Source organism: Muscardinus avellanarius, assembly GCF_963383645.1.
Source record: "Muscardinus avellanarius genome assembly, chromosome: 19".
NCBI lineage: Eukaryota > Metazoa > Chordata > Mammalia > Rodentia > Gliridae > Muscardinus > Muscardinus avellanarius.
Window position 1 is genome coordinate 32,385,721 of NC_137805.1, and position 27,631 is coordinate 32,413,351.

General features: G+C 54.7%; 1 protein-coding gene across 1 annotated transcript in view; it reads left to right on the forward strand.

Moving 5' to 3' along the window:
- Nucleotides 1-21,980: 21,980 nt before the first annotated feature.
- The window catches only part of SULF2 (sulfatase 2), a gene marked incomplete at both ends in the record, with an annotated part of 71,454 nt that continues 65,803 nt past the window's right edge, over nucleotides 21,981-27,631 (forward strand). Inside the window, one exon of the mRNA XM_080716098.1 lies at nucleotides 21,981-22,152. Within this exon, the coding sequence (XP_080572224.1) occupies nucleotides 21,981-22,152 (172 nt within the window). The remainder of the gene's footprint in view (nucleotides 22,153-27,631) is intronic.

Below are 27,631 nucleotides of genomic sequence, written 5' to 3' on the forward strand. Positions count from 1 at the left end.
AGGGGTCCAGACCGCTGCAGAGCAGCTCCCTCTGGTTGAAGCCCTAAAGGAGAACGCAGGTGTCTTTTGGGGTGATGCCCACCTGAGCTCGCTCCCCTGCCAGTGCCCCACGCCCGTGCAAAATGGTCCCTGACCAGGGAAATAAATAAGTTACAGACAGTTGGCTCAGCTGAGCCTGGGCGAACACAAGCTGGGGGTCCTCGGTGAAAGGCAAACCAGGCTGGCAGGTAAGCAAGTTACCACACTAATGAGAGCAGTGCTGGTCCCCCCTGCCTCTCACCCGCCATGCTGATGTGACCGCTCCACTAGGCTCAGCCGGCATCGGGGGCCTGGATTAGCTGCTTCAGCTCCAAAGGACACAGCCTGGCCTTGATTTGGTGCTGTGTGTGTGTGTGTGTGTGTGTGTGTGTGTGTGTGTGTGTGTGTGTGTGTTACTGGGGCGGTCTCCCTAGGTTGCTGAGAGTCTAAGTTACTGAGGCTGGTCTCCAATCTGGAGCCTCCTGTCTCAGCCTCCAGAGTACTGGGATGTCAAGTATCGGTCACTGTGTTACCTTAGGCTGTGGAACTGGAATGTATCTTTTCCCCCATGCGATCTGCTCCCCCTCCCACCCACCCTTCCTGTCCCTCAACTATTTGATGAGTAATTTTAGCACGCCCCACTTGCTCATCTCTGACGTTGCCAAGAAGTTCTTGAAGGCTCAGCCCGGGCCTCCCCTTCTCTATCTCATTGCTGGGTGATTAGCAGAGAGAAGGAAGAGGCTGTCATGCTGCGGAGCCCTGGGGGAGCGGCCTCTGCGGGTGTGAGAGCTGGGCCCTGGCAGGTGGCACGAAGCCTCCTTGAAGAACAGCTGGAGCCGGCCTCAGAGCTGCCCCTCCAGCCCAGGCCTTGGCCTCTTATTTATTTTATTTTATTTATTTATTTATTGCAGTACTAGGGATGGAACCCAGGGGCATCTACCTCCGAGCTCCTCTCCCAGCACTGTTTTTTATTCTTTATTTTGAAACAGGGTCTCACTGAGTTGCAAAGGGCCTCACTAAGTAGCTGAGGCTGTCCACGAACCGCGATCCTCCAGTCTCAGCCTCCGGAATGCTGGGATTACAGGCGTGCGCCGCCACGCCCGGCTTCTCCACGGTCCCTTAATACAATTCCAAAAAACGCTGGCCTTCGACACTTGGATTCATCTGCTGAAAGGCCTGGCCTGTTGCTTTGCATGCCTGGGCCCCGCGGGGACTTTGATAAACTTCATCCCAGACTGGAGTCCTTACAGGAGCAGGGCTGGCGTGGGGGAGTGGGTGGGCGGGGCCTTCCCTGGGGACCACGAGCGGTACCCAAGATGTGTTTGACCAGGTGGACGCCAGATGTGTTCAAAAATGTTGCTGAAAGCTTTTTTTTTTTTTTTAAACTGGCTCATGGTCCCGACCTGCCAGAGAGGCAGAGCTTTAAACAAACCATCAGCCTGTGGCAATTCAGGAGGCGGCTTTGTTAAAGTCAGATCATAGCCCGGCACAGTGGTGCGCGCCTGTGATCCCAATACTTGGCAGGCTGAGACAGGAGGATCTCAGGTTTGAAGATGGCCTCAGCCACATAAGAAGAGTCTGAGCAACCTATGGAGACCCTGTTTTAAAAATAAATAAATAAAAATAAAAAGGAGCCGGGTGCCGTGGCGCACACTTGTAATCCTAGTCCTTGGGAGACTGAGACAGGAGGATCGTGTTTTGAGGACAGCCTCAGCTACTTAGTGAGACCCTGTTTCAAAATAAAGAATCTATAATAGACCTGGGGGTGTAGCTCGGAGGTAGAATGCCCCAGGGTCCCATCCCCAGTACCGGAAAAAAAAAAAAAAAACCCTCAAATAAATAAAAATAAAAAGGACTGGGAGTGTAGCTCAGAAGTAGAATGGCCCTGGATTATAATCCCCAGTAAAACACACACACACACACACACACACACACACACACACACACACACACACAGCTGGATTATGCAAGAGCCGCATGCATTTCTGACCAGCTCTGAAGCCAGGCGCTGCCCACTGACTCATGAATGCAGGGCCACGTGGTCCAGATGTCACAGAGAACAGGAAAGCAGACCCAGGACCCTGGATGGATTGGGACCCAGGACCCTGGATGGATCGGGACCCAGGACCCTGGATGGATTGGGACCCAGGACCCTGGATGGATTGGGACCCAGGACCCTGGATGGATTGGGACCCAGGACCCTGGATGGATTGGGACCCAGGACCCTGGATGGATTGGGACCCAGGCATCTGAATGTGGATCAAGGCGCTTTCACTTCAAGTAATAGAGTTCCGGGCTTACACTGGCTTAGGCAACAGATATATTTATTATTTCTCACGTAACAAAAAGTCCGAAGCAGAGGAGTCCACAGCTTCGTTCTCAATACAACAATACTATTAAAAAAAAAAAAAAAAAAAGAATCCTGTCCTCTGTTCCTGTGATCTTATGTGTCTTTGGATTTGGTGGCTTCAGCATGGCTGCCACAACTCCAGAAGACACATCCATCCCTCTGCAAAGTGGGAATGTAGGGCAAGAGTCCTCGCTGTCTCACTTTTAATCAGAGAAGGAAATCCTTTAAGGCGCAGTAACACTGCTGCAGACTTTGCTTTGTGTCTCCTGGCCCAGGGTTGGATTTGTGTTCACTTCTAAACCAAACCGGAGAAAGAAGTGGGACTTTGCTGTTTGACCTCACTCAGAGGTTCCCAAATCTTCAATCAGACTCCGCCTCTTCCTTCTTTTTTCTTTATTTGTGATACTGGGGATTAAACCCAGGGACATTCTACCTCTGAGCTATACCCGAGCCCTATTTTTTTTTTTTAAATAGGGTCTCAGACGCTGAGGCTGGCCGTGAACCTGCCATCCTCCTGTCTCAGCCTCGCACCCACTGGGATTAAAAGTGTGCACCATCATGCCTGGCTTCAAACACCTTCTTATAGCAAATATTTTTTTTTCCAGGTTAACCTGAAATAAATTCAGAGAAAATATAACTTACCTACACATTCTTACCAGTGAAATCCCCTGACTGCAATTTAGAGGAAAACTGGAAGTGATTTCTAATTAAATATATATGTCACCGTATAGAAACGCTCAGGCACAACGTTAGAAGACACAGCGAGGCACTCAGATGCCCACGCCGGTGCAGAACTGCATCCACCCGGCAGCTGCAAACGCATCTGGATACAGGTGGACGGTTTGGGCAGCTCAGATATTACAAGTAGCCAGGCGCACACCTGTAATCCCAAGACTTGGGGGGCTGGGACAGGAAGACTGCAGGTTCACGGCCAGCCTCAGCAACTTAGCCAGACCCTCCACCGCTTAGACCCTGTTTTAGAATAAATAAAATAGGACAGGTGGTGCAGCTCAGAGATAAAACACCCCTGGGTTCAATCCCCAGTACCACACACACAAACACACACATACACACACTACAAGGATTGGTGCCATCAACAATGCTATTTTTTTCTTTCTTTTTCTCTTTCTTCTTTCTTTTTTGTACTGGGGATTGAACTCAGGTCATTCTACCTCTAAGCTACACCCCCAGCCCTATTTTCTTTTTAATTAATTAATTAATTTATTTATTTATTTATTTATTTGGTGGCACTGGGGTGGAACCCAGGGCCATTCTACCTCTGAGCGACACCCCCAGCCCTATTTTTTTTATTCTTTTTTTTTTTTTTTTTGGTGGTACTGGGGGTGGAACCCAGAGGCTTTCTACCTCCAGGCTATACTCCCAGACCTTTTTTATATTTTATATAAAATATAAAAAAGGGTCTCACTAAGTTGCTGAAAGCCTCACTAAGTAGCTGAGGCTGGCTTTGAACCTTTGCGATCCTCCTGTCTCGGCCTCCGAAGCACAGGGATTACAAGCGTGCGCCACCATGTCCGGCTTTTTTATTCTATATTTTGAAACAGGGTCTCACTGAGTTGCAAAGGTCCTCACTAAGTAGCTGAGGCTGGCCACAAACCCAGATCCCCGTCTCAGCCTCCTAAATGCTGGGATTACAAGCCTGCGCAACCTCGCCTGGCCTGTTTCAGCTTTTCAAACCTAGCCAAGGCTCTTAGCCTTTGGGCCATTCTGCCCTTTAAGGAAAGCCATTGGTCTCCCCGTGACAGATGAGAGTCCAGCCGAGAAAGCTGGCCGCCCGTGGAAGGTGGCGCACGGGCCCAGAGTAGGAGTCGAGGCTCGGGAGCTGACCCGCTTCAGCTCCACACGCCTGTCCGCCCCCCCAGGCCTGTGCTCCCCCACCCCACTTTCAGGGCCCTGTGCTGTCCCGAGAGCCCAGGGTGGCGCTTGTCACCAAGTGCGTGGGAGACCACTTCACACCCTTGAAGTGTGTCCCGGCCGCCACCGGCTTCTGTCTCTGGGGTGCCGCCTTTGAGAGTCTATTTTGTTTGTTCCCTGTGCCTGGGCTGCGCCTCCTCTGCCCCGCTGCTCCCCAGGCTGGCCCCCTCCAGCCCTTTAGGATGTCACCTCTGAATGTCACACTACCTGGGGGGCCTTGCCCTGTGCATGCCCCCGCAACTCACCTGCCCTTCATCCCTCTCCCTTCACCAACTGTGCTGCGTCCCCTGGCCCTCCGCGGGTGCACACGAGTACTCCAGAGTCAACCCAGGAAGGCAGGCAGCTGGGAGAGCCGCTGCAGGCCGGCCACCGCGCGGGTGTCCTTGCTTGAAGGGGACTGATCAGAGCAGAGGGGAGACATGTTTGTCAAAGGCAAAAAGCAGAGGTGGGGGAGGGCCGGCTTCACACACTGCCTGCCTGTTCCAGCCGCTTGCAGTGTGGGGATCCCCAGCCCCCCTGCAGCAGAGGGGGACCCAGCCTTGCAGGAGAGCTGGCAACCCTGGAAGCTCACCTTGGAGACCCTGGTGTGACATCAAGGCCGCTCCTTCCAGCTCCTCGCAACCCCCACTCCTAGTAGCTCACCTGTTCTCAGCATCTTGTGCCAGCCGGCTGCTGGGCGCCTCTCACCCACACACGTAATGGGTCAGCGGTGCGGTGCGGGGATGTTCCAGCGGCCGTTTTACAGATTAGGAAACTGAGGCAGGAAGCATTTTCCCCCTGCTGCCACCCTGTCAGGATACGCTGTCATGGGCTGACTCACCAGGGGCTGCGTTTGGCTCCCAGAAATTTTTTTTCTTTTTTTTTCTTTTTTTTACTTAGGCACTGTGTGAAGGGGAGAGGGTTACTAGAGGTTGAACCCAGAGGCATTCTGTCACTGAGCCACACCCCTAGCCCTATTTTATTTTTTATTTGGAAGCAGGATCTGGCTGAGTTGCTAAGGCTGACCTCGAACCTGGAATCCTCCTGCCTCGGCCTCCCCAGAGCTGGGATCACAACTGTGTGTCATCAACTGTGTGTCATGCCCCCGGCTAATGTGCTGGTTTTTTTTTTTTTTTTTTTGGAAGATTTAAAGAAGTTTATTAGAAAGATAGAAATACAGAAAATAGAAATACAGCTCCATACCAGACTGGCATGGAGGGGTGACTCAAAATGAATACACCCTAATGCGCTGTTTTGAATCTTGTAGAAAACTAAGAATCTGGGGGTTTTTTGTTTTGTTTTTTGGTTTTGTTTTTCTTGTGGTACTGGGGATGGAACCAAGGAGGCTTTTCTACCTCTGGGCTACACTCCCAGACCTATTTTATACACTATTTGGAAACAGGGCCTCACTAAATTGCTGAGAGCCTCACTCAGTAGCTGAGGCTGGCTTTGAACCCGTGCGATCCTCCTGTCTCAGCCTCCCAAGCGCAGGGATTACAAGCGTGCACCACCATGGCCAGCCTGAGTCTGTTTTTAACACTTGTTAAGACTTCATATCTTCAAAGTTAGGGTTTTCAAGCTGGGTGTGATAATGCACTTCTATAATCCCAGTACTCGGGGAGGCTGAGACAGAAGGATCCCGGGCTCAAGGCCAGCCTCAGCAACCTAGAGAGGCTTTTAAGCAACTTTGTGGAAAACCTTTTCCAAAACAAAACAAAAATAACAAAGGAGCTGGGGATATAGCTCTGGGTTCAACCCCCTGTACTCCCCCCACCAAAAAAAAAAAAATTAGGGTTTTCAGCTTCTCCTGAAAATTAGGGCGAAGACCCCATGTGGACACAAGGTTCCGTTTCCCAGCTTTCCGTGTCCTGGGTTTTTGGGGTCCCCGCCTTTCCCTCTTGCCTGAGGCCGTGGCCTTGTTCACTTGCCTGTGATCACCGTACTCGCCCTGCTGTTTTTCTCTCTGTGGAACAATATTTCCCTGTTCCTGCACCTTCGTCCAAAGCGGTCTGATGAGATCTGGAGGGAGCGGGAGCTGGATTTTTCTTATTCCAAGCCCACATTGCCCGTCACACCCTGCCCAGCCCACACAGGCCCCTGAGCTTGTGTCCTGCAGCAAAACTCGTCCACACCAGTGGTCATTCCCCGGAACCGCGCATCGCAAGCGCGTCCTCGGTGGTACTCAGATCGAGTACTGAGTGTCTGTTGCCGGGCGCTCAGTCATTGAGTAAGCCTTTGGAGCAGGGCCTGGAGGTGAGGGAGCTGAGGCAGGGATGCCCCCTCCAGGCAGGGGCTCCTCGACCTTGTTCGTCTTCACCTACGGGTCCTCGGCTTGCTGGCTGTTTGAATGAATATTTGAGAGGGTGAGTGATGTTCTTCAGGTGTTCTGAGCATGCGTGTACCGGTCGCCCGACAGGAGTGGTGCCTGGGGCCGTCCGGTCGTCCTCTGCGCGGCTGCTTGGGCTTCCTCACAGCATGGCGGTTGCAGGGACAGCTGGAAAGTTGCTAGGTCTCCAGCCCAAACCTGACACTGCATTATTTCCTGCCACCTTCTCCAAGTCGAAGTAAGCCAGAGAGGCAGCCCAGTTCCGTGGGCGTGAACGCCAGTCGGTGGAACTCTTTAGGGTCTGCCGAAGTAACGGTTCACCAGAGACTACAAGCCGCAGAGGTCAGTCCTGGCCACCCCAAGTGGAAGCAGGACGTAGCAGAAGGCTCGGAGAATCAGGCTGGGAAAGGCCAGACCAGGCCTGGGGGAATTCTGCCGGGCTTCCCGCAGGATCCCATGCCCCGCTCCTCCTCTGCCCTGGACACCTCATTTGAGAGGCCGGGGCGCAGTGAGGGTCTAATGGGCTGACCTTGGTCGCGTGATGACCTTTGGCTGGACACAGTAGCCCTCGTGGCAGGGTAACGAGGGTCCTCAAAAGAAACTGAGGTGCTTTTGTCTGGACAAGGGGACAGGATGCTAAACAGACCAGAAAAGTGAGAAATCTCTGCATGGCCCCTGCCTAGCCGACCCCATCCTCAAAGAATTGGTGTGTGTGTGTGTGTGTGTGTGTGTGTGTGTGTGTGTGTGTGTGTTGCTGGGAATTGAACCCAGGGGCATTCTACCTCTGACAGCCCTTTTCTTTTGAAACGGGGTCTCACTAAGTTGCCAAGGTTGCGCTCTAACCTGTGGTCCTCCTGTCTCAGCCTCCCAAATTCTGGGATTGATTACAGGCTTGAGCCACCATGCCCAGCCAGTTAACATTTTTAAGCTGAGGAATGATCAGATATTTTGAAGACTGGTGTACATAGAACGTCAGTCTCTGCAGCAGCTCTTTCTGGTCAGGGGCTCCTGGGCCCCTAACCAGGGCCCTATCTGTTTATAGGGTCAAACCCACTCCCAGAACCCCTCCCTATCTCAGCGCCCTGGAAAACGAGCAGGATTTGGCAGTGGGTCTGGCAGGGAGATCATGCGCTGTGCTGAGGGTACCGTCACCGCTCTCCGGCTCCCAGACCCCGCCCGCCGTGGGCACTGGAGGCCCCCCGCCGCCCCCTTCTTTTGGATAATCATGAGCCTCGGCCGTTTCCAAGGTGAGCTAATGAGTCGCTCATCTGCTAACCACGGAGCCTGATGGTGTAAGGACGGTGCCCACGGCTCCGGGTCGGGTGGAAAGGGAAGAAATAATTGGATTATTAATACCGGGCAGTCAGTATATCCTTTTATCCCTGGGATATTCTTCCCAAAGGAAATTACAATCTCTGGCAGCAGGGAGACGCATCCTGTGGGGGGTTCACAGGGCAGGGGAAGGGCGGGGAGAAGCCAGGGCGGGCGGACTGCAAGCTGGAGCCCTGCCTGTGGCTGTCCCTGCGGAGAACCAGCCCACAATTAGGCGTGAATAATGACTCCATTCAAGTCCGAATTTATTGCTTTTGGCCAAAGGCCTTTTGCAGAAATAACTTTGTAACTCCCTGCCAGGGAAGCTTTTGTCCACGGCTGAGACAAAGAAACCAAGTACAGAGGTGAGAATATCTGAGTCCTGTTCCTGACTGTCCCGGAAGGACAGTGGGTGTCTCCTGCCCGCAGGTGTGGGCTGGGGTAGCGCAACATCCAGCCTGGTCCATCCAGCCTGCTTCTGCTGTGCTGGCCTTCACTTTGCACCAGCCCACCACAGGGCCTTTGCACACGAGCCATCCCTGGCATAGAAAGCATTTTACCCCTAACTGGCTTTTCATTGACCTCTGGTCTCAGCTCAGATGTTACCTCCTGCAAGAGGCCTCCCCTTGCTCTCCCTCCTGTCACTCTGCCAACTTCTAGGACAATCCCAAATGCCTCTGCGTCTGTTACTTACCTCTCTTCCCCACGAGCGTCTCAGTACCTGAGGACAGAGGCTCGCCTGGTGTCCACTGCTGGGCACGCCCAGCACCCAGCTCATAATAGGTGCCCAGGAAAGAGGGGTAGCTTCAAAGGTCTGCAGAGAGCTGCCCACCCAGCTCCGTGCCGGCTCTGGCGTGGTCCCGGCCGTCCCCCTCAGCCCAGGCCTCCTCCCTCAACACCCTGCTGACCCTGTGGGCATCGAGTCTGTGTCCCTGCTCCACACAGAGACCATTGCAGACCGTGTCCCTTTCCAAAGGTGACCCGGCCCCATGCAAGCCTTGGGCCAGCCTGCGGGGCACTGGCCCAGTCGCCCTAACGGGAGGCAGGCTCCCCATGCTGCGACCCTCAGTCCTTGTTTTCAGTTGAACATGCACAGGACCCACATAATGTCGGTGTGACCACGAGTGGCCAGGCACGTGTCCACTCTCCTTCAAGCCTCTGAATCATGTGCAGTGGCCCCTGGACCTCTGCCTCCTTACAGAGGCCCAAGCCCGGAAGACAAGCCTGGAGCCTCCTGTGTCCACTCTGCCCCAGCCTGTCCCCTCTCGCCCGGAACGCGTCAGTCTTCTCCCCGGGCCCCCTCAGGCCTCACTGTCTGTTTTGCACACAGCTGGAAAGATTCTTTAAAACCTGCAAATCAGCCAGGCGTGGTGGCACACGCTTGTAATCCCAGCGTCTGGGAGGCTGAGACAGGAGGATCGCACAGGTTCAAAGCCAGCCTCAGCTACTTAATTAGGCTTTCAGCAACTCAGTGAGACCCTGTTTCCAAATAAAAGAGAAAATACGTCTGGGAGTATAGCCTGGAGGTAGAAAGCCCCTGGGTTCAATCCCCAATAGTACTTAAAAAGAAAAAGCTCACACTTAAGTGTAAGTACAGGAATCATAGGTCCTGCCAAGTGCTAGAAAGAGGGAGGCTGGGGTGAAGGCCAGTGGGGGAGGCCAGCCAGCCACAGGGAGCACCCGCCCACCTCGCCATGCCCCGCCCACCTCAGTCTTGTCTTCAGAGCCACGCTCCAAATGATGTTTTCCTTGGCAGAGGAAGAAACTGAGACCGGCATGGTGACGCACACCTGTAATCCTGGGACTTGAGAGGCCTGGTTGGAGGGTAGCCTCAGCAACCTAGCAAAACATAAAAGGGCTGGGGCTGTATATCCTGAACATAGAACCCCCCTGGATTTAATCCCCAGTACCACAAAAAATGGGAGCCGGAGCCGGTCGTGGTGGCGCACGCTTGTAACCCCAGCATTCCGGAGGCTGAGACCTGAGCGGTTCCCGGAGAGCCTCTGCTACTTAGTGAGGCCCTCCCCAGCTTAGTGAGACTCTGTTTCAAAATAAAGAATAAAAAATAGGGCAGGGAGTGTAGCTCGGAGGTCGAATGCCCCTGGGTTCCATCCCCAGCTGACCAAAAAAAAAAAATTGGGAGGAGGGGGAAAGAAAAGAAACCAAGGCAGGAATGCAGTCAGAGGAGCCGCCTTCCCGGCCTCCTGCGCTGTCAGCTGATAAACAAGGATGGAGGTTGGCGCCCGGCACTGGGCACCGGGCCTGGCCCCCGGGGCAGAGGGCCCTGGGGGGGCCGCCTGGGCCAATGCCTCCTCGCAGCGCAGCTAGAGGAAGCAACTCAGAATGGCCTAAGAAAGACAGGACCTGGCTCCCTGGTTGAAGGAGGGAGAGGGGTTTATTTATTCACCCTGCGACGACCCAGAGGCGACTCCTCAGGCTTAGCTAGATCCAGGTCTCAGACCCAGGGTCAAGGGCCTTAAGCTCCACTTCCTGCAACCACTCGCTCCTGTGTGTGGGCTTCCTTCTCAACTCCGCCGGAGGCAAGATGTCCTGGGGTCCCCCCCCATCCGTACATTGGAATCATTTGGAAGGAGTCTACCTATTAGAATTTTAAAAATGGGTACTTCTATGCCCATTCAGGCCAAAGCACCTGGATTAAACCAATTGGCCAATCACTGAAGGGCAGGGGGTTTGGAGACTGTGATTGGCTCCAGCCTGTCACATGACCTAGCCTTGGACTTTGGGTGCCAGGGTCTAGTTAAACCTTCTCCACCCAGGATGAGGAGAAGAGGGTCCGCAAAGCTGAGAGTTGTTGCAGAAGGGAGAGAGAAAGAGGATGCTGGGTGCCCTAAACCCAGCAAGCAACCCTAGCAGACGTTTATTGGGCACTTAGTGTATACCGACTTGTCCTAGAGGTTTCCAGAGCAGTAAGCCCCTTGGCCCTCACACCTGTATGAGGTGAGGCTGTTGTCTGCACTGTACCCAGGAGGCTCTGAGGTCAGAGGTGTTAAGTTTGTGCCCATGGTGGGGCTGACTGAGACCCAGGCCGCCTGGCTCCCGGTCCCTTCCCACTCCATTGGTGTATTTCCTTGGGGCACCCAAGGGCACTTGGGTTCCACAAGGATCTGTTTGCTGGCCTCCGTCGGGTGTTTCTCTCACAGCCTTGGGCATGCAGCAGGCACTTGGGTACTTGAGCCTCAACCATCTGGTCCCTGACCCGCAGGGCATTGAGACTCAGCTTTCCCCGGGTGGGGGTGTGCCCCTGCAATCCCCAGACTTGGGAGGCTGAGATGGGGAAATCACAAGATGGAGGCCAGGCGCAGGAATTTAGTGAGACCCTGTTTCAAAATATTAAAAATAAAATAGGGCTGCAGGTGTAGCTCAGAGGTAGAAAGTCCCTGGGTTCAATTCCCGGTACTAAGAGTTAATTTATTAATTAAGCTAAATAGAATAGGTTGAAAATAGAGTTGGGGGTTTAGGAGGGAGGCAAAAACACCAACCGGGTTATCAGAGACGGCTGTTTTATTCGGACCAGCACCCTCCGGAGAGTCAGCCAGCCGTGGGGGAAGGGACCGGCGAGCCACGCGTCTGGAGAGCTGCGCATAGTCCTGATCGGTCGGCTGAGTCTTATGGGCATGCCGATCCTCTCGCGACGTCTGCAGCATCGCGATGTTTGGAGTCTCGAGGCACCTGGAGTCTCGCGATATCTCCGCTTCTGGCTTCTGGGGTTCTGCTTCCTGTTCCGCTGTGAGATCACGTGGAGGAGGGACCCAACTTATCATCCCGGCCTTTTGGTGATAACGAGCTGAAACCGAGTCTTAAGCTACTTCCTGCTATCAGGAGGCATTGTGGGGGGGTCCCTGGGCCGGGAGAGGTCGGGTCCTCCAGAAGTGGGCAGGTGGGAGTATGGCTGCAGCGTGAGTCGGAGGTTACCCTGGACAGCTCGGTGATGTGTGTTCGAGGAGACTTTAACAGCCAAGGAGCTATTAAAGAAAAGGCAAATCGTGAGAGCAGTGAGTGGGTTTGGGTCCGTCTGGTCAAATGAAAACATGCTATTGGGTCAGGAGCATCAGTAATGGATTTTAGGGAGTTTAATACTTATGGCTGTTTGGCATCTGGAGAGGGAGAGCATCATACTATGTAAACGAGTGGACCTGCTAAAATAAAAACATTAAAGAGAATTATGCCGGGAAAAACGAAGCTTAGTGGCCCCCAAACTGTGCAAGACAATTTGTTATGGGTCCTTGTCTGGAGAGGTGGTCCCCTGTGTTGAGGCACCTGGGGCTCACTGCTTTTCCAAGGGCACTGTTCCAGTGTCCCTCCTGGCCACACGCCGGGCACAGTCTGATTGGTGGGCTTGGCCTTGCCGCACTTGAGGCAGGCTCCTGGAGGTAGTCGTCATTGCTGTCCTCCACCCCTAGCCGCCACCGCCAGCCAACGGGCATCTACCAGGGATCTGCCTTTTGGCGAAATTGGAGTGTACGCTCCATCTCCGCCTGTTCCTCTCTGGAATTAAAACTTTAAATGCCATGTTAACCAAATCTCGGATAGGAGTTTGAGGACCTCTCTTAGTGTTTCAGCCTCTCTTAGTTTTTTGAAAAGCCTCCTAAGTTGGTTCCTTAAGGGAGGAAGGCAGGGGGAACAGAGCAGGTTAGAGTGGGAGGCTGTCCTGGGATAGGATGGTGACCGGGCGGTGAGGAGAGAACCTGTAAGTCAGTGTCCGCAAAAGCAGCGCCTACAAGCCAGCCGGGTCAGATGCTGGCATCCACGTGTCGCCACAAAATGTGGACGGTGCCTGTGACTCAGCAAAAGTGCAGGCTGGCGCAGGCCAAGATGGCGACTGTGTAACGTCACAGGGTCGTGACTGTGTAATGTCACAAGATGGCGACCAAGATGGCGACTGTGACATCACCGGGCAGCGACTATGCGCCATCACAAAATGGCAGCTGATGAGGGCGAGCATTTGGAGGGATGGAATGTAGGGGAAAAAAACCTGGACATAAAGACATCCGACCATTTACCAGACTGCTTACAAAAGTTCTTAACCGTTCTTGGGCCACCACAACCCATTTCCCAACTCCTGTCAAGGCCAGACAGACGCTCAGGGCATACGTCCTCTGCTAGTTTAAAGGTTCAACTTCCCATAATTGGTTCGGAGGTGAAAAATGAAGAACAGGAAACAGGTGTCCCCATTTTCCTGATCAATCATTCAGAAATGGAGCTTAAGAGATCGGGAAGGACCTCTCCATCCCTTCTCAAAACCGGAGGATGACCTGGTCATCTGGAGGGTGATCTCAGTGGACCGGGGGACAGTGGATCACCAAGCACTTGGATTTTGGGGTCCCAGTGGACTGGAAGACCCAAGTCCGGAACCCGCTAACCAAGGGAAGTGGAGGGAGCTTACCAGACTGAAGAGTTGCCGGCCAGCGCCGGGCTGTGGCAGAAGCGCTGAGAAGCTACTGGGGGCGCGGTGGAGCCGGGATGGCGCTGGTGCCTGTGCCTGGTGTGGGCGGCACTGGCGGCTGACGCAGGCAGAATCAAATAGTGGCGCGCAGGTGGCGTGGTTTGCTGGGCCTGCGGCGTGTAGACAAAATGGCTTCCAGGCCCAAGACAGACGCTGAGGCCGAGCCATGGGGCACACCGCCCAGCAAGCCTGGCTTGGGGTCAGGCGGAACAGAGCCGCGGCAGCACGTGGAGCTACGCCTGCAAGTCAAGCCTGGTGCAGGTGATTGCAGATGCTGAGGCTGGGCCGCGTACCAGTGGTTCCAGCGGCGACCAGGGCTGAGCGGAACGGTGGTTGTGGGAGGTCCAAGCAGCGGGCCGAGGTCCTGGCCCACGCAGGCGGTCGGCGGGCTGAGCAGGCGCTGGCGGCCGCGGGGCAGGCACCCCCAACAAGCCTGGCTCAGGGCGGGTGCATCTGGTGGCCTGGCGGCCTGGCGGCCAGCAGAGCCTGCACACTGCAGCGGCGGTGGTGGTGGCCGCGGCGGCAAATGGAGCCACACTTGCCAGCCGAGTGCCAGCGCAGGACCTCACGGTCAAGCTGCTGGTGGGTCGAGAGTCTGCGGTTCAAAAATGGAAAAAAAAAAAATAAAAAGGAGAGTGAAAAAGGGGGAAACCCCCAAAATTCCCCTGGGTTTCAGCACCAGAATGTTAGGTTGAAAATAGACTTGGGGGTTTAGGAGGGAGGTAAAAACACCAACCGGGCTATCAGAGACCGCTGTTTTATTGGGACCTGGCCCTTCCGGAGAGTCAGCCGGGCGGGAAAGGGGGGGGGGGGGACGGCGGGTCACGCGTCTGGAGAGCTGTGCATAGTCCTGATCGGCTGCTGAGTCATGTGAGGATCGGAGGCACCTGTTTTATGGGCATGCCGATTCTCGCAACATCTGCAGCATCGCGATGTTTGGAGTCTCGGCACCTGGAGTCTCACGATATCTCCGCTTCTGGCTTCTGGGGTTCCGCTTCCTGTTCCGCTGTGAGATCACGTGGGGGAGGGACCCAACTTATCAGAAAGAGCTAAGTGTATAAATCAGAAGTAGAATGCCCCAACATCAAAAAAAAAAGAAAAAAAAAGAAAAGAAAAAGGAATACTTTGTTTCCAAACTTTCTCCACCCCATTGAAGGGTTCCCCTGGCCTCTGCCATCTTCCTGGTTCCATTTCCCACCCTCTCGCCTTTGCTGGGCTCTCCACGCCAGCTTCGATAGGTCAGCTCTGCAGAATGCCCGTTTCAGGAGGACTGGGCGTTCTGTCTCCATGGTACTAGGAGTCTTCAAGAATCCTTTGCAGCTGTGCGTGGTGGCGCACGCTTGTAATCTCAGCACTCGGGAGGCTCAGACAGGAGGATCGCGGTTCCCAAACAACCTCAGCTACTTAGTGAGGCCCTTTGCAACTCAGTGAGACCCTGTTTCAAAATAAAGAATAAATAATTTGGCAGTGGGTGCAGCTTGGAGGTCAAATGCCTCTGGGTTCCATCCCCAGACCCGCACAAAAAAATAAATAAAATAACAATCCCGTGTAGAGCGGGGCGCACACCTGCAATGGTTCACACCTATAATCCCAGTCTTCAGAGGCTGAGACAGGAGGCTCTGTGGTTCAAGAACAGACTCAGCAGCTTAGTGAGACCCTCAGTAACCTACTGAGACCCTGTTGCAAAAAAAAAAAAAAAAGAGGGCTGGGGGTGTGACTTCGAGGTAGACTGTCCCGGGGCTTGACCCTTAGTAACACACGCATGTGCACACACGCGCACACACACACACACACGAATCTCTTACTGCCACCTCAGCTCCTTGCCGGCTGGCGGGCTGCGCAGCCCCAAGTTTGGCGCCTGCTTCCTTCCCTCTCTGCCCTAATTTCCTTTCCAGATCTGAGTCCTGGTCTTGAAACCTGATCCTGTCTTGGGCGGGGACCCTGGGGAGACTGGCTTGTAGGTAATAGTAACGGGAGCTTTCTGGGCTGTCTCTAACAAACAATCTAGAGAGGAGAGAGGCTGGGGAATGCCTGTGGCCAGGAGGAAGGGGGACGCGGGCGGGCGAGGTTTAACAGATGTGCGTGTGTCATCCCCTGTCTAGACAGCTGCTGGCCTGCAGAGTTTAGAGCCACACCTCGCCCCTCTCTGGGCCTCTGCCTGCAAACACCCAGGCTCCCCGCCCCCCTGAAGCGCCCTGCTCATCACCCTCTCTTTCAGACTCTCCAAGTCCTGTGGGTTCTCAGAACTTTGTTCCTAATAGGCTTCTCAGACTTGGCTCTAAGGACTCCTCCGGGCAGCCCTTCCTGACTGCCCCGGGGCCAGCAGCCTCTCTTCTTCCGGTTGGGTTTGTGCAACGCCCCAGCCTCGTCCCCTGTGTCATTTCTGGGTTTCCAAGTGAGCGTAGGCGGCAATGGCGTGGGCTCGGGGTCGGGTGACTGGATGCGATCTCACCTTGGCACACACTTGGCCAGTCTGGGAAGTAGACGGTGCCCCCAACACAGAGGAGCCAGAGTGAGAAGATGAGTGTTCCAGAGCCCTGGGTGGGGGCGGCCAGGAGCGTTCGCTATGGCCCCCGCGGGGCTGTGCTGTCGGACCCCAGCAACACGGGAGGCGCCTCTCCCCTCCCGCCCTCCCTGCCCTGTGGGTGTCTCCTTGGCCAAACCCGACCAGGGGACGGAGCACGGAGCTCACTGCTGTGGTCCTGCCAAAGGACCTCCCAGGGCACGGGGAGGACAGAGCACCCAGCACCCAAGCCACCGGCGCTCCAGCAGGTCCACAGCTTCGCCTGCCTCCGCCTTCTCCCGGTCAACACAGCGTCCTAGCGTAGAGCATCGTAGCGTAATGTTATAAGCGGGACACGAGTTGATGCAGGAAAAGCGCTTAGCACTGTGCGGGCCGTGATGCGCACATGTGGGATTAGCTGGTGTTCTTCCCGGGTGTTTCCCGCATTGGTCTGGGTGTTCTGGGCTCTAACAGCCTAATCTGGATTTGCTTAAGCTACAAAGGGCCCTTCTTTGAGTCTGTAACCGGCTGCAAAGCACACCTGGTCTAGCTCCCGGCCACAGCATCTTCTCTCGGTCATCCAGTTGATTGGCAGCCGCCATCAGTACCAGCTTCAGCCCTCCCTGCCCCCAGAGTAGCCCTTCTGTAGGCTCTGGGTCTCTCTCTTTCTCTCATTGGTCAGACCTGGGTTACTTGCCTGTCTCTTGGCCAATCACTCGCGCTAGAGAGACGGGAACGTGTTGATTGGCTGTCGCCAGCTCACGTGATCCACCCGGCACTCAAAAACTATATAGCTGGATGAGAGCTGCGTCGACCCCCCCCCAGCACACGGGGGTTTGGGGGCTGCTGCTGGGAGGAGGGAGAAGGTTCTTTGCTCAGTTGCTTGGCCTGCTCTGTCCCGAGCACTGTTGGGGTGTAGGGGACACAAGTGCAAAGTTGATGAGTCCTCGTCTTCAGGGAGGCGGCGTTCAGGCAGGGAGACTGGCGAGTAAAATGGCAGAGGTGGCAAGTGCACCTGGGGAGGGCAGAGATTTCACCGGGAGGAGCTGAGGAAGAGGCCGTCAAGGAGTGCAACCGGGAGTGCAAAGGCCCTGCGGTGGGGCGTGCCCGGCATGTTCAAGGTGCCGAGGCCGCAGCCAGGGCAAGCGAGCAAGAGAAAAAGGGGCGGACACAGAGAGGACATGGGGCAGGGGCGAAAGCGTGGCCCCTGGGTGGGATTTGGGGTGTTGCTCAGCCCTAGACGGAGCCCCTGGGCCTTTTGGGCGCAGGAAGACCGGCTCTCGCTTCTTATTTAACAGGCTTCCATGTGTGGGGCCCGTCATAGACACAGTAAAATAAATGGAGACCTGAGCGAGCCCTCTCGCAGGAGGGTCCCGGGCCTGTTATGGAGACCCCGGCCCCAGCCCACAGGGGGTATTTCTTTCTGTCTCCTGGAATCATCTCACCCACCAGCACCCTGCTCTGCCCTCTCTTGCCCCCCACAATCCTACCCAGCCCCGCTCTGCCCTCTGGCTGGCATCCTGGAGAGGAGCAGCCCATTCTAGGGCTTCCCTGCAGCCTCGGTGTGCAGGACCCGGGGTCTGTCGGGCACCCTGACACCCGCTCCCCTGCTGGTCAGCAGATGGATCTGGACCCCGAGTGACGTCGCCGGATGTCTGGGGCCTTAGGCGCCTCCAGAGGCATCTTGCTGGGCAGGGGAGCTCTGGCCAGGGCTTTTGGGGAGACCCAGGTCAACAGGAAGGGACCAGGTGGACCTCGAGGGGCCCAGGGTGTGGGGGGGGGGGACAGGCAGTGTCTGCGGTGTGGACAGTGTTGGCCAGAGACTCCAGGTGCAGCCACTTTGACTATTTTACCAAGAAGGAGGAAACATGGAGGCCTAATCCCCGGTGTCATAGTTAATTGATTCCTTCAGCATCCGGAGAGCAGCCGGCACGTGGCCAGCAAGAGTCTGAGCTGGGGGAATTCGTCAAAAATCGACCCGCTGATGGCTTGATCTGATGATATAATTAGCTCCTGTTACCCTGCGGCCTCCGGTGCGGAGCTCCGACTCCATCCGGAGGAAGAGTGGAGCGCCGGCAGGGTAGACCTGCAGGGAGGAGGGGCTCCCAGGCCCTCAGGGCACCTGGCCCCTGCTGCTTTGGGCAAATGGGGAAACTGAGGCTGGGAGATTCTTAAGAACTCGTCACAATTCTGCTTCCAAGGGGCATGCTGTTGAGTAGGCCAGAGCGAGCCAGACAGGGCTTGAGCCTCTTTATGTCCTGCGGTCCTGGGAGAGTGACTTCAGCTTTCTGTGCCCGCGCTTTGATATCCATACGGTGGGTGTAATACCAAATGGTTACATGTTAAATGGTGGAAACCTGTAAAATGCTCGGAGCAGGGGCTGGGGCTTCGCCAGCTCTGCAGAAGCCTTTTCTATTATTAGTTCTGGGTTTGAGAGTTGCTACTAGAACTCTCAATGTTTTATTATTATTATTATTATTATTATTATTACTACTTATATTTGGTAGTGGGGATTGAATTCGGAGACATTCTACCTCCAAACTACATGCCCAGCCCTTTTTTAATTTTTATTTATTTATTTAACACTCCCAGACCTATTTTATCTTTTATTTAGAAACAGGGTCTCACTAAGTTGCTGAGAGCCTCACTCAATCACTGAGGCTGGCTTCGAACCTGCGCCATCCTCCTGTCTCGGCCTCCCAAGCGCTGGGATTACAAGTGTGCGCCACCACACCCGGCTTACTTTTTTATGTTTAGAACAGGGTCTCACTACTTGCTGAGTCTGGCCTTGAACCTGTAATCCTCCTGTCTCAGCCTCCCCAGTACTGGCAGTACAAGCATGTGTCAGGACATCTGGCTCTCGATATTGTTTTGTCTCGGTTGCTGGAAGAACTTGAATATGCCTTTTAGCGAGTTGCGGGTACATCCGCGGCGCACCCCATGGTGCTGCCCGAGGGCAGTCGTGGACCACTGGATCTCTGCATGACTTGGGGCAGTTCAGAGGCCGATGGTGTGTGTGGTCCGGGCATCTCCTTGTCAGCCACTCACTCAGCGGCCTGTTTGGTGGTGAGGAGCCTCCAGCGCCAGCCAGCCGGGGAGGGCAGGGCTCACACCCCCTCTCTGCTGTGTTCGCCGGGCGCCCAGAAGACAGAGGTTGAGCCTCAGTGTAAAGTGGGGACCACAGGACCCGCGGCGGGGCATTGAGAACCGAAGGAGACTTTGCAACATAGCGGGTACCTGGCGATACCCGAGCCTGGCGTTCCGATGCCCTCTAGGTAGCAGGCTCCTGCCTGAGCGCCCTGACGGAGGCGCTCCTTCCCGCACACGGGTTCACAAACGAGGACACTGAGGCCCGAAAGTTCCCAGCCCGGGGCTCGCCCGTAAGTTTCCCCAAGCCCATTGTGTGGCTGTCACACGGGGTGGTGCAAACGGCAGTCCCGTGAACGGTCTCCGGGCCTGCAGGAGGGGACGGCTCGGCAGGCGGGGGGCAGCATCCATCCTCCCACCACGGGGCTCGCCTGCGTGCTCTGCAGAGGTGTCCCTCCGTGGGCCCAGGTGCGGGAGGCGCTGGGGGGCGCCCGAGGGGCAGGGCACGCCAGCGGGCCGCGTGCAGGCCTGGCCAGCTTCACGCAGCATCCCTGGGGGGCCGGGGAGGCAACTGGGGCGGGGTTGTCAGGCTGGTGGGCTTGGGAAGAAACAGGACACAGGAAGCACCCAGAGCTAGCGCGGGACCTGGGAGAAAGCTAGACCCGGGAGGGGCCAGGAGCCAGGGCCCGCAGAGATAAGGGCACCCGGGAGCGCAGACCACGGACGTGTTCATTTCGCACTTCCTTCTGCCCTGTGGGTGGTGTCTACCGAGGTTGGCTTCCTGGGCCCCCAGGAGAGCAGCGTCCACCCCGGGGCACTTTTTTGAGGACCTAGCAACGCCAGCACTGCCCAGAGGACCAGCGTGGCTGGGTCCTCCCTGGTGACCGTGGAGGGTGGCCGGGGAGGGCACCACTGCCCCAGGCTTCATCATCCGCTCTGTGGAACTCAGAGGACCTTAGCAGAATTCCACTCCTTTATCGAAGTATTTCTTTGTTGCAGCACTGCGCAGGTGCTGGAGTCACAAACCCGGTCTCTGGCTCTTTGGAGCTCACTAATGGTGAGAGTAAAAAGTAGGTGGCCAAAGACAGAGAGTGCCTGGGGTGGGGTGGGGCGGGGCGGGGCACGTCCTTAGATAGTGGTCAGCGCAGGCTGTCCAAGGAGGGGACATCAGCGCCTAGCCTTGCAGAGGAGAATGAACCTGTCCTGCGAACCCTAAGGGAAAACTCTCACAGTTATTAAAAGGTGGACATGCAAAGGCCCCGGGGCTGAAACAAGCCTGACTCATCCAAGCAACAGAAAGAAGCTGGGGGAGGGGAGACAGGTCCCCTTGGCCACACAGGGAGTTTGCATCAATTCTGTAACTAATGGGCAGCCCCGGAGGTCTGAGCAGGTGAACACAGGATTCCCCTAAAGAGACCTGCACCTTGAACTTGCAGAGCTCTTTCTCTTTTGGGCCCCAAAACCCTGCTGCTCTCTCCCCAGTCTGGGCCCTGCTGAGTGATCTGACATTCTCATTTCAAGAAAATCTCCCCGAGCCAGGCGTGGTGGGGCACGCTTGTAATCCCAGCGTTTGGGAGGCTGAAACAGGAGGATCGCGGTTCGCGGCCAGTCTCAGCTACTTAGTGAGGCCCTCTGCAACTCAGTGAGACCCTGTTTCAAAATAAAGAATAAACTGCCGGGTGTGGTGGGCGGCACTTGGGAGGCGGAGACAGGAGGATGGCTCGGGTTCGAAGCCAGCCGCGCTGGCTTAAGAGACCCTGTTTCCAAATAAAAATATAAAAATGGGTACGGGAGTGTTGCCTGGAGGTAGAAGGGCTTCCAGGAACCCCAGTACCACCAAAAAAAAAAAAAGAGAGAGAATAAAAAATAGGGCTGGGGGGTGTAGCTTGGGGTAGAATGCCCCTCAGTTCTATCCCCTATACTGCAAAAAAAAATAAATAAATAAAAGATCCCTCTGGGGAGGGGTGGGCGGGGAGACCCCAGTGGCTGAGCAGGCCCCAGGAGAGAAGAGACACCCAGCCCTGGCTGAGGGCCCTGAGGCTGGGCTTTGGGGTGGGGGTTCAAGGTCACCACAGACTGCTACATCCTGACTGTGGGTCCTGGTTTCCTCCCAACACTCTCTCTGTCTCTAAATCAAAGAGACCAGAGTCTATATCTGGCCAGGACTTGAAGATTCTCTTCCTCGTGAAGTAGAAAATGACCACAGATGACCGTGTGAGCTCCCACCGCGCGGCCCAGGGAGAACGGCGGTCACAGGGGACGGGACGGCGCTCGCTCTCAAACTCTTGGCCATGATTTTCTCTTTTACCCTTCGATTTACTCTGCAACTTAAAACGGATGGGGACAGGTGTGCTGGGCTGCGGGATTATTGACCGGGGATTTCCGCGCACCTCTGTGTCGGGCTGGGATCTTGGAAACCGGGGCTCCTTGCTGGTTTGCTCATGGGGGACCTGAGCTGGTGAGAGGCCATCTGGGATGGGAACACAGACAGGGCCGTGGAGCCCAAAGCAAATGGCGTTCCCGCCACCCCAGCATGGAGCCCGCTGGACACCCGCGGCTGCACACCCGATGGCGAGCCGAGCAGCGGCGACCTGGCCTGGCCTGGACGTCACCCTGGGCGGGTCGCCGCTGCCTTCTTCTGGCAGATCTGAACATCGAGTCTTCCGGGTCGTCCCCACCCAGGCTGGCTCTGCGTATTGGGTCTGGGGCTGCCACCCACAGCCGGCGGCCCCGGGGAGAGCGTGTGCAGAAGTGTCCCCTGGCATGGCCACCAGCTGCCCACCCGGCCGACGCGGGCCCAGCCGCCTCCGCAGCCCTGGTCGGAGGCTCGCTGTCCCTCCCTGCCACCCTCGGGCAGGTCTTCACACAGGCAGGGGGATGTTGGGATTGACCTGACCCTTGTCATCCTTTAGATTGTGAGTGAAGAGGAGAGAGAGGAGAGACCCCTGTCCACGAAGTGCAGCTCCAGACCCGGTGTCCGGAGAGCCACGACGGAGCAGCGGAAAATACAATGGCCCCGCCCGGCCCACTGATCTGCCTGCTGGCCGCCTCCGTCTTCCTGCTGGACAGGAGCTCCGCGTTCCTGTCCCACCACCGCCTGAAAGGCCGCTTCCAGAGGGACCGCAGAAACATCCGGCCCAACATCATCCTGGTGCTGACGGACGATCAGGACGTGGAGCTGGGTAAGCATCCCGCCGGTGGGGCCTAGAGGTCACTTCCGAGCAGGTGTACACCCACGCACACCTGGCTTGCCCCGCACCTGGGAGGTCAGGGCGTCTCTAGTTCTTTCCTTAGGGAGAGACGCTAGGAGCTGTTCATTGCTTGCATCTAGTGTCCCCACCCTGGCCACCCGAGTTACAGCCTTGCCACCATATGAGCCAATCTCTGACCCCCCTCCCAAGGAGGTCACGGGCTGAGCGCCCAGCTAAGGGTTTCTGCACGAGACTTTCAAGCCATATTTTGATTTGTGCAAGGGAGAGAAAGAAAAGAGAGAGAACAGAGAGGAGAGAGGAGAGAGAGGGGTCTACCCAGTGAATCTCAGCCCACCCCTCTGCTCCCTGGGTTCAAACTCCGCTTGCACTGCTCACTCTCCCGCGGCCATCTGTAGAAATGCCCCCGGCCCTCTATTCGGGGCTTCGTGGTTACAGTCAAACAGGTGGAGGTCTAGATGCTGGGGGGAAATTGCAGCTGTACTGAATAGGGCCAGACTCCCCCCGCCCCATGGAATTATTCCTTAGAAACCACAGAAAAACAGCTATTTACATCGCAGTTACATTGTATTCGGTATTGTAGGTAATCCAGGAATTAGAGTGTGGGAGAGAGCCGGGCATGGTGTGATCCTAGTACTTGGGAGGCTGAGACAGGAGGATCGCAGGTTTGCAGCTGGCCTCAGCAACTTATCAAGGCCCTCAGCAACTTAGGCCCCGTTTCAAAATAAAAACTGAAATAGGACTTGGCGTGTAGTTCAGAGGCAGAATGCCCCTGGGTTCAATCCCCAGCACCACAAAATAAATAAAGACTTCGGGAAGATACTAGTAAATTCAATGCAAATACTATACCAATATTATGAAAGGGATTTGATTTTCCATGGATTTTGGTTTCAGAGGGGGTCCTGGAACCCATCCCCATAGATACAGAGGGTCAACTGTATAATGCAAGACACAGACACAAATGACAAATGTAAGCTACATTGAGACAGACAGATAGATAGATAGATAGCTGGGCAAGGTGGTACATGCCTGTAACCCCAGCACTTGGGAGGCTGAGACAGGAGGATTGCAAGTTGGTGGCCAGACTCAGCAACTTAGTGAGGCCCTCAGCAATTCATCAAGATACTGTTTCAAAGTTAAAGAGGGAACCAGGCGTGGTGGCACAGGCTTGTAATCCCAGCATTCGGGAGACTGAGACCGGAGCATTGAGGTTCGCAGACAGCCTCAGCTACTTAAGTGAGGCTCTCCGCAACTTAGGCCCTGTTTCAAAATAAAGAATAAAAAATAGGGCAAGGTGTGTAACTTAGAGGTCAAATGCTCCTGGGTTCCATCCCCAGACCTGCAAAATAAATACATACACACATACATACTAAAAAAATAGGGCAGGGAGTATAGCTCAGAGGTTGAATTCCCCTGGGTTCCATCCCCAGACCCTCAAATATTATAATAATAATAATAATAATAATAATAATAATAATAAATGAGGGTTGTGAGTATAACTCAGAGATAAAATGCCTCTGGGTTTAATCCCAACACCAAAAAAAAAAAAGAGGTGGGGGAGGAACTGCCAGAATTAATTTAACAACATTTTATTTAACTCAATATAGCCAAACTAGTGTCATGTAATCAGCGTGAAGATTATTTGTGATGTTTTTCATCTTTTGAGGGCACAGCCGCGTGTATTTGCCCCCAGGGCTGGTCAGCTCCGGCCACCTCTCAGGTGCTCAGTCGCCGCTGTGGCTTGGCGTGACTGCTCTGGACAGTGTCCTGCCTTCCATATTTTCCTTCTCTAAGTGACACCTCTCATCTCATCCTCCAAACTACCACATATGGTGAAAACCTGAGGGAAAGTGTTCTGGGCAGCGGGAGCAGCCTGTGCAAAGGCCCTGAGTCAGGACCAAGGAGACAGATGTGGCTGGCGCCTGGGAAAGGAGGGATGGAGTCTGGTCTCCGAGCTGTGGTGGGGCGGCCCGTCGCTGACCAGGTGAGGGTGGGCTTTAGCCTCTGTCCACTGTCAAAGGACAGCAGGATATGGCAACACATGTTCAGGTTCCCCAGATAAAACTGCTAAACGAAATAATCTTTTAGCTACCAAAAAGGGTTATTTGTATACAACCGAGTCACTACGTGTAATGGTTTGTGTTAATGATCACAAATATAGATTTTTCTCCGGGAGCTTATCGGTGCAAAAAGAATTTGTGGCCGGAAAGCAATCCGACCCCAGAGCTTTTATCGACAATTTGACACAGGCATCCCCGCGTCCCGGCAGCGGCCAGGAGGGGCCGCATCTGGTAACCAGGGCCGAGGCCTCGGGCAGCCACTCTGTTCCCAGTAGCGGCTGCACACAGGGCCATGGCAGCACCGACCTCAGAGCTCCTCGGTCTCACTTCCTGGTCTCACTTCCTGTGGCCCCGAGCTGTCATGTAGCAACACTGGGCGGTCCAAACACCCTGGATGGTACCAGAGCAGGGGAGGATGGTTGCAGCTGGAGGGACAGGAAAGGCGGAGATGCTGAGATGGAGCTGGGGGTGGGAGCTGACGCTGGAGCTGGCGGCCGCAGGGCCTGGTGGCCACGGTGAGGGGTGCCAGTGTTTTGATTGCTTGCTTGTTTTATTTTGTTGGGTGGTGGTGGTACTGGGAATTGAACTCTAGAATTCTACCTTTAAGCTACACCCAGCCCCTTTTTTGTTTTGTTTTGTTTTTTTTTTTTTTGGCAGGCCCCTGCCCTATTTTTTATTCTTTATCTTGAAACAGGGTCTCACTAAGTTGCAGAGGGCCTCACTAAGTAGCTGAGGCTGTCCAGGAATGAATGTGGGATTACAAACATGCACCACCACGCCCGGCTTCTTTTTTTTTTTTTTTTTTAATAGGGTCTAACAGCCGGGCGTGGTGATGCATGCTTGTAATCCCAGCGCTTGGGAGGCTGAGACAGGAGGATCGCACAGGTTCGGAGCCAGCCTCAGCTACTTAGTGAGGCTCTCAGCAACTTAGTGAGACCCTGTTTCCAAATAAAGTATAAAATAGGTCTGGGAGTATAGCCTGGAGGTAGAAAGCCTCTGGTTCCACCCCCAGTACTACCGAAAAATAAAAAATAAAATAAAAAATAAATAGGGTCTAACTAGGTTGCTGAGGGCCTCACCAAATTGTTGAGGCTGGCCTTGAACCTTGATCTCCCTATCTCAGCCTCCCAAGTACTGGGATTACAGGCCTGTGCCTCCCCACCCAGCTCAAGCATTCTTCCTGATTTGGTGGACTTGGAAGCAGCTGAGCCTTCTGCAGAGGAGGCTGTGGCCTTGCTTAGGACCCACCAGGACGCCTCGGGCTCTTAGAATGAAGGTAAGTTGTAGGGACCAGAGGTGAGGCTCAGGAGGAAGCCGTTGGTAATGGGGCAGGCGGGGATGAAGCTCAGACCGGTCCAGAAGCAAGGGAGCCTATAAGACCAGATCCCCCTTCATTTGGGGGATGGATGGATGGATGGATGGATGGATGGATGGATGGATTAGAGGGTAAGAAAAAGAGAAGGATTGAGGAGAACTCCTAGACCTGAGGCCTCAGCCAGCAGCTGCTTGGCTGAACACTCACACCAAGAATAGCACAGCTGGGCATGGTGGCCCACACTTGTAATCCCAGTACTTGGGAGGCTGAGACAGGAGGATCTCAGGTTCACAGCCAGCCTCAGCTGCTTACTGAGGCCCTCCGCAACTTAGTGACACCCTGTTTCCAAGTAAAGAATAAAAACTAGGGCTGGGGGTGTAGCTGGGAGGTAGAATACCCCTGGGTTCCATGCCCACTAGCTAAAAAAAAAAAAAAAAAAAAATCTCAGCATTTGGGAAGCTTAGACCAGAGGATCGTTGCTCGCAACCAGCCTCAGCTACTTAGTGAGACCCTGTTTCAAAATAAAGAATAAAATATAGGGCAGGGGGTGTAGCTCAGAGGTTGAAGACCCGCAAAAAAAAAAAAAAAAAAAAAAAAAGAGCACAGGATCCAGCTGTGGGCTCTGTGCCAGCGTGAAATAAACAGAATAAGAATATAGAAGAAAAGGAGCTGTGGGTGCGAGGAGGCCAAGGACAGAGGGAGCAGACAAGACAAAACCACCGAACCACCACTGACTTAAAATACATTCACCCAGCACAGGCTGAAATGAGGACCACAGGTTCAGGGCCAGCCTCAGCTACTTAGCGAGGTCCTCAGCAACTTAATGACACCCTGTTTGAAAACTAAAAATAAAAAGGGCTGCTGGTATAGTTCAGAGGTAGAATGCCTCTGAATTCAACCCCCCCATATCCCCCTCCAATTTTATTTTTTTTAATACAAGCCAGGTATGATGGCACACACTTGCAATCCCAGTACTTGGGAGGCTGAGACAGGAGGATCACAGGTTCATGGACAGCCTCAGCGATTTACCAAGGCCCTCTGCTATTTAGTGAGATCCTGGTTTAAAATAAAAAATAAACTAGAGCTGGGCATGGTGGCGCACATTTGTAATCCCAGTGCTTGGGAGGCTGAGACAGGAGGATCGCAGTTCACAGCCAGCTTCAGCTACTTAGTGAGGCCCCCTGCAACTTAGTGAGACCCAGTTTCAAAATTAAGAATTAAAAAAGGGGGGGGGGGGGCTGGGGGTATAGCTCAGCTCAGAGGTCGAATGTCCCTGGGGCAATCCCAAGTACCGCAAAAATAAGTAAGTAATGCCCCTGGGCACAATCCCCAGTATCACATAGAAGGAAGGAAGGAAGGAAGGAAAATAAATGCAGAAATTCAAAGAAAATACAGATTCATTCTCCCTGTTTGACCAAGGGGAAGACGAGACACAGAGAAGCCGGCCGCTCGTCCATGTTCGCACAGCTAGAATGTCTGACACAGGATCTGAACCCAGAGCCCTGAGCCCCTGCTCTGCCGAAGCCGTCCTGGGATGGACAGAGACTTCCCACATGGCTGGCTAGTTTCCCCTTGTTACATTACGACAGATACTGTTGCTGGGAATATCTTTGTCTTTGCGCTCGCCATTGAGCGCTTCTGGAAGATGAGCTCCAGGAAGCAGGCGCAGCGGGCGCGGGGTGCGGCCCTCGAGCTCTGTGACACGCCGGCTCCCACCCTCAGCGCTCCATGGCAGAGCCCAGCGCCCGCCCGCCCCCTCCACCCTGCACCTTCCTCCGCACCCGGCAGACCTGGCCTTGCAGCCGGCTGAGCTTCTTTTGGGCCGTGAGGGCCGGGAAGGTGGTAGTTGGGGGCTGATGGGCTTTTTATAAACCACTAGACAGACCCGAATCAATAATGTATGTTCCAAAAGAGCTAAGCGCATTATCTCACAGACTGCTACAACTGGCAAGCAGAGGGTGGTCCTAAAAAATTTATCATCTGCTATTTTCTGCTCATCCGTGCGGAGCTGTGACGGTTCCCTGGGCTGGAGACTTCTCGGCCGACACAAGGCCAGGCTTCCTTCCAGCCCCAGGGC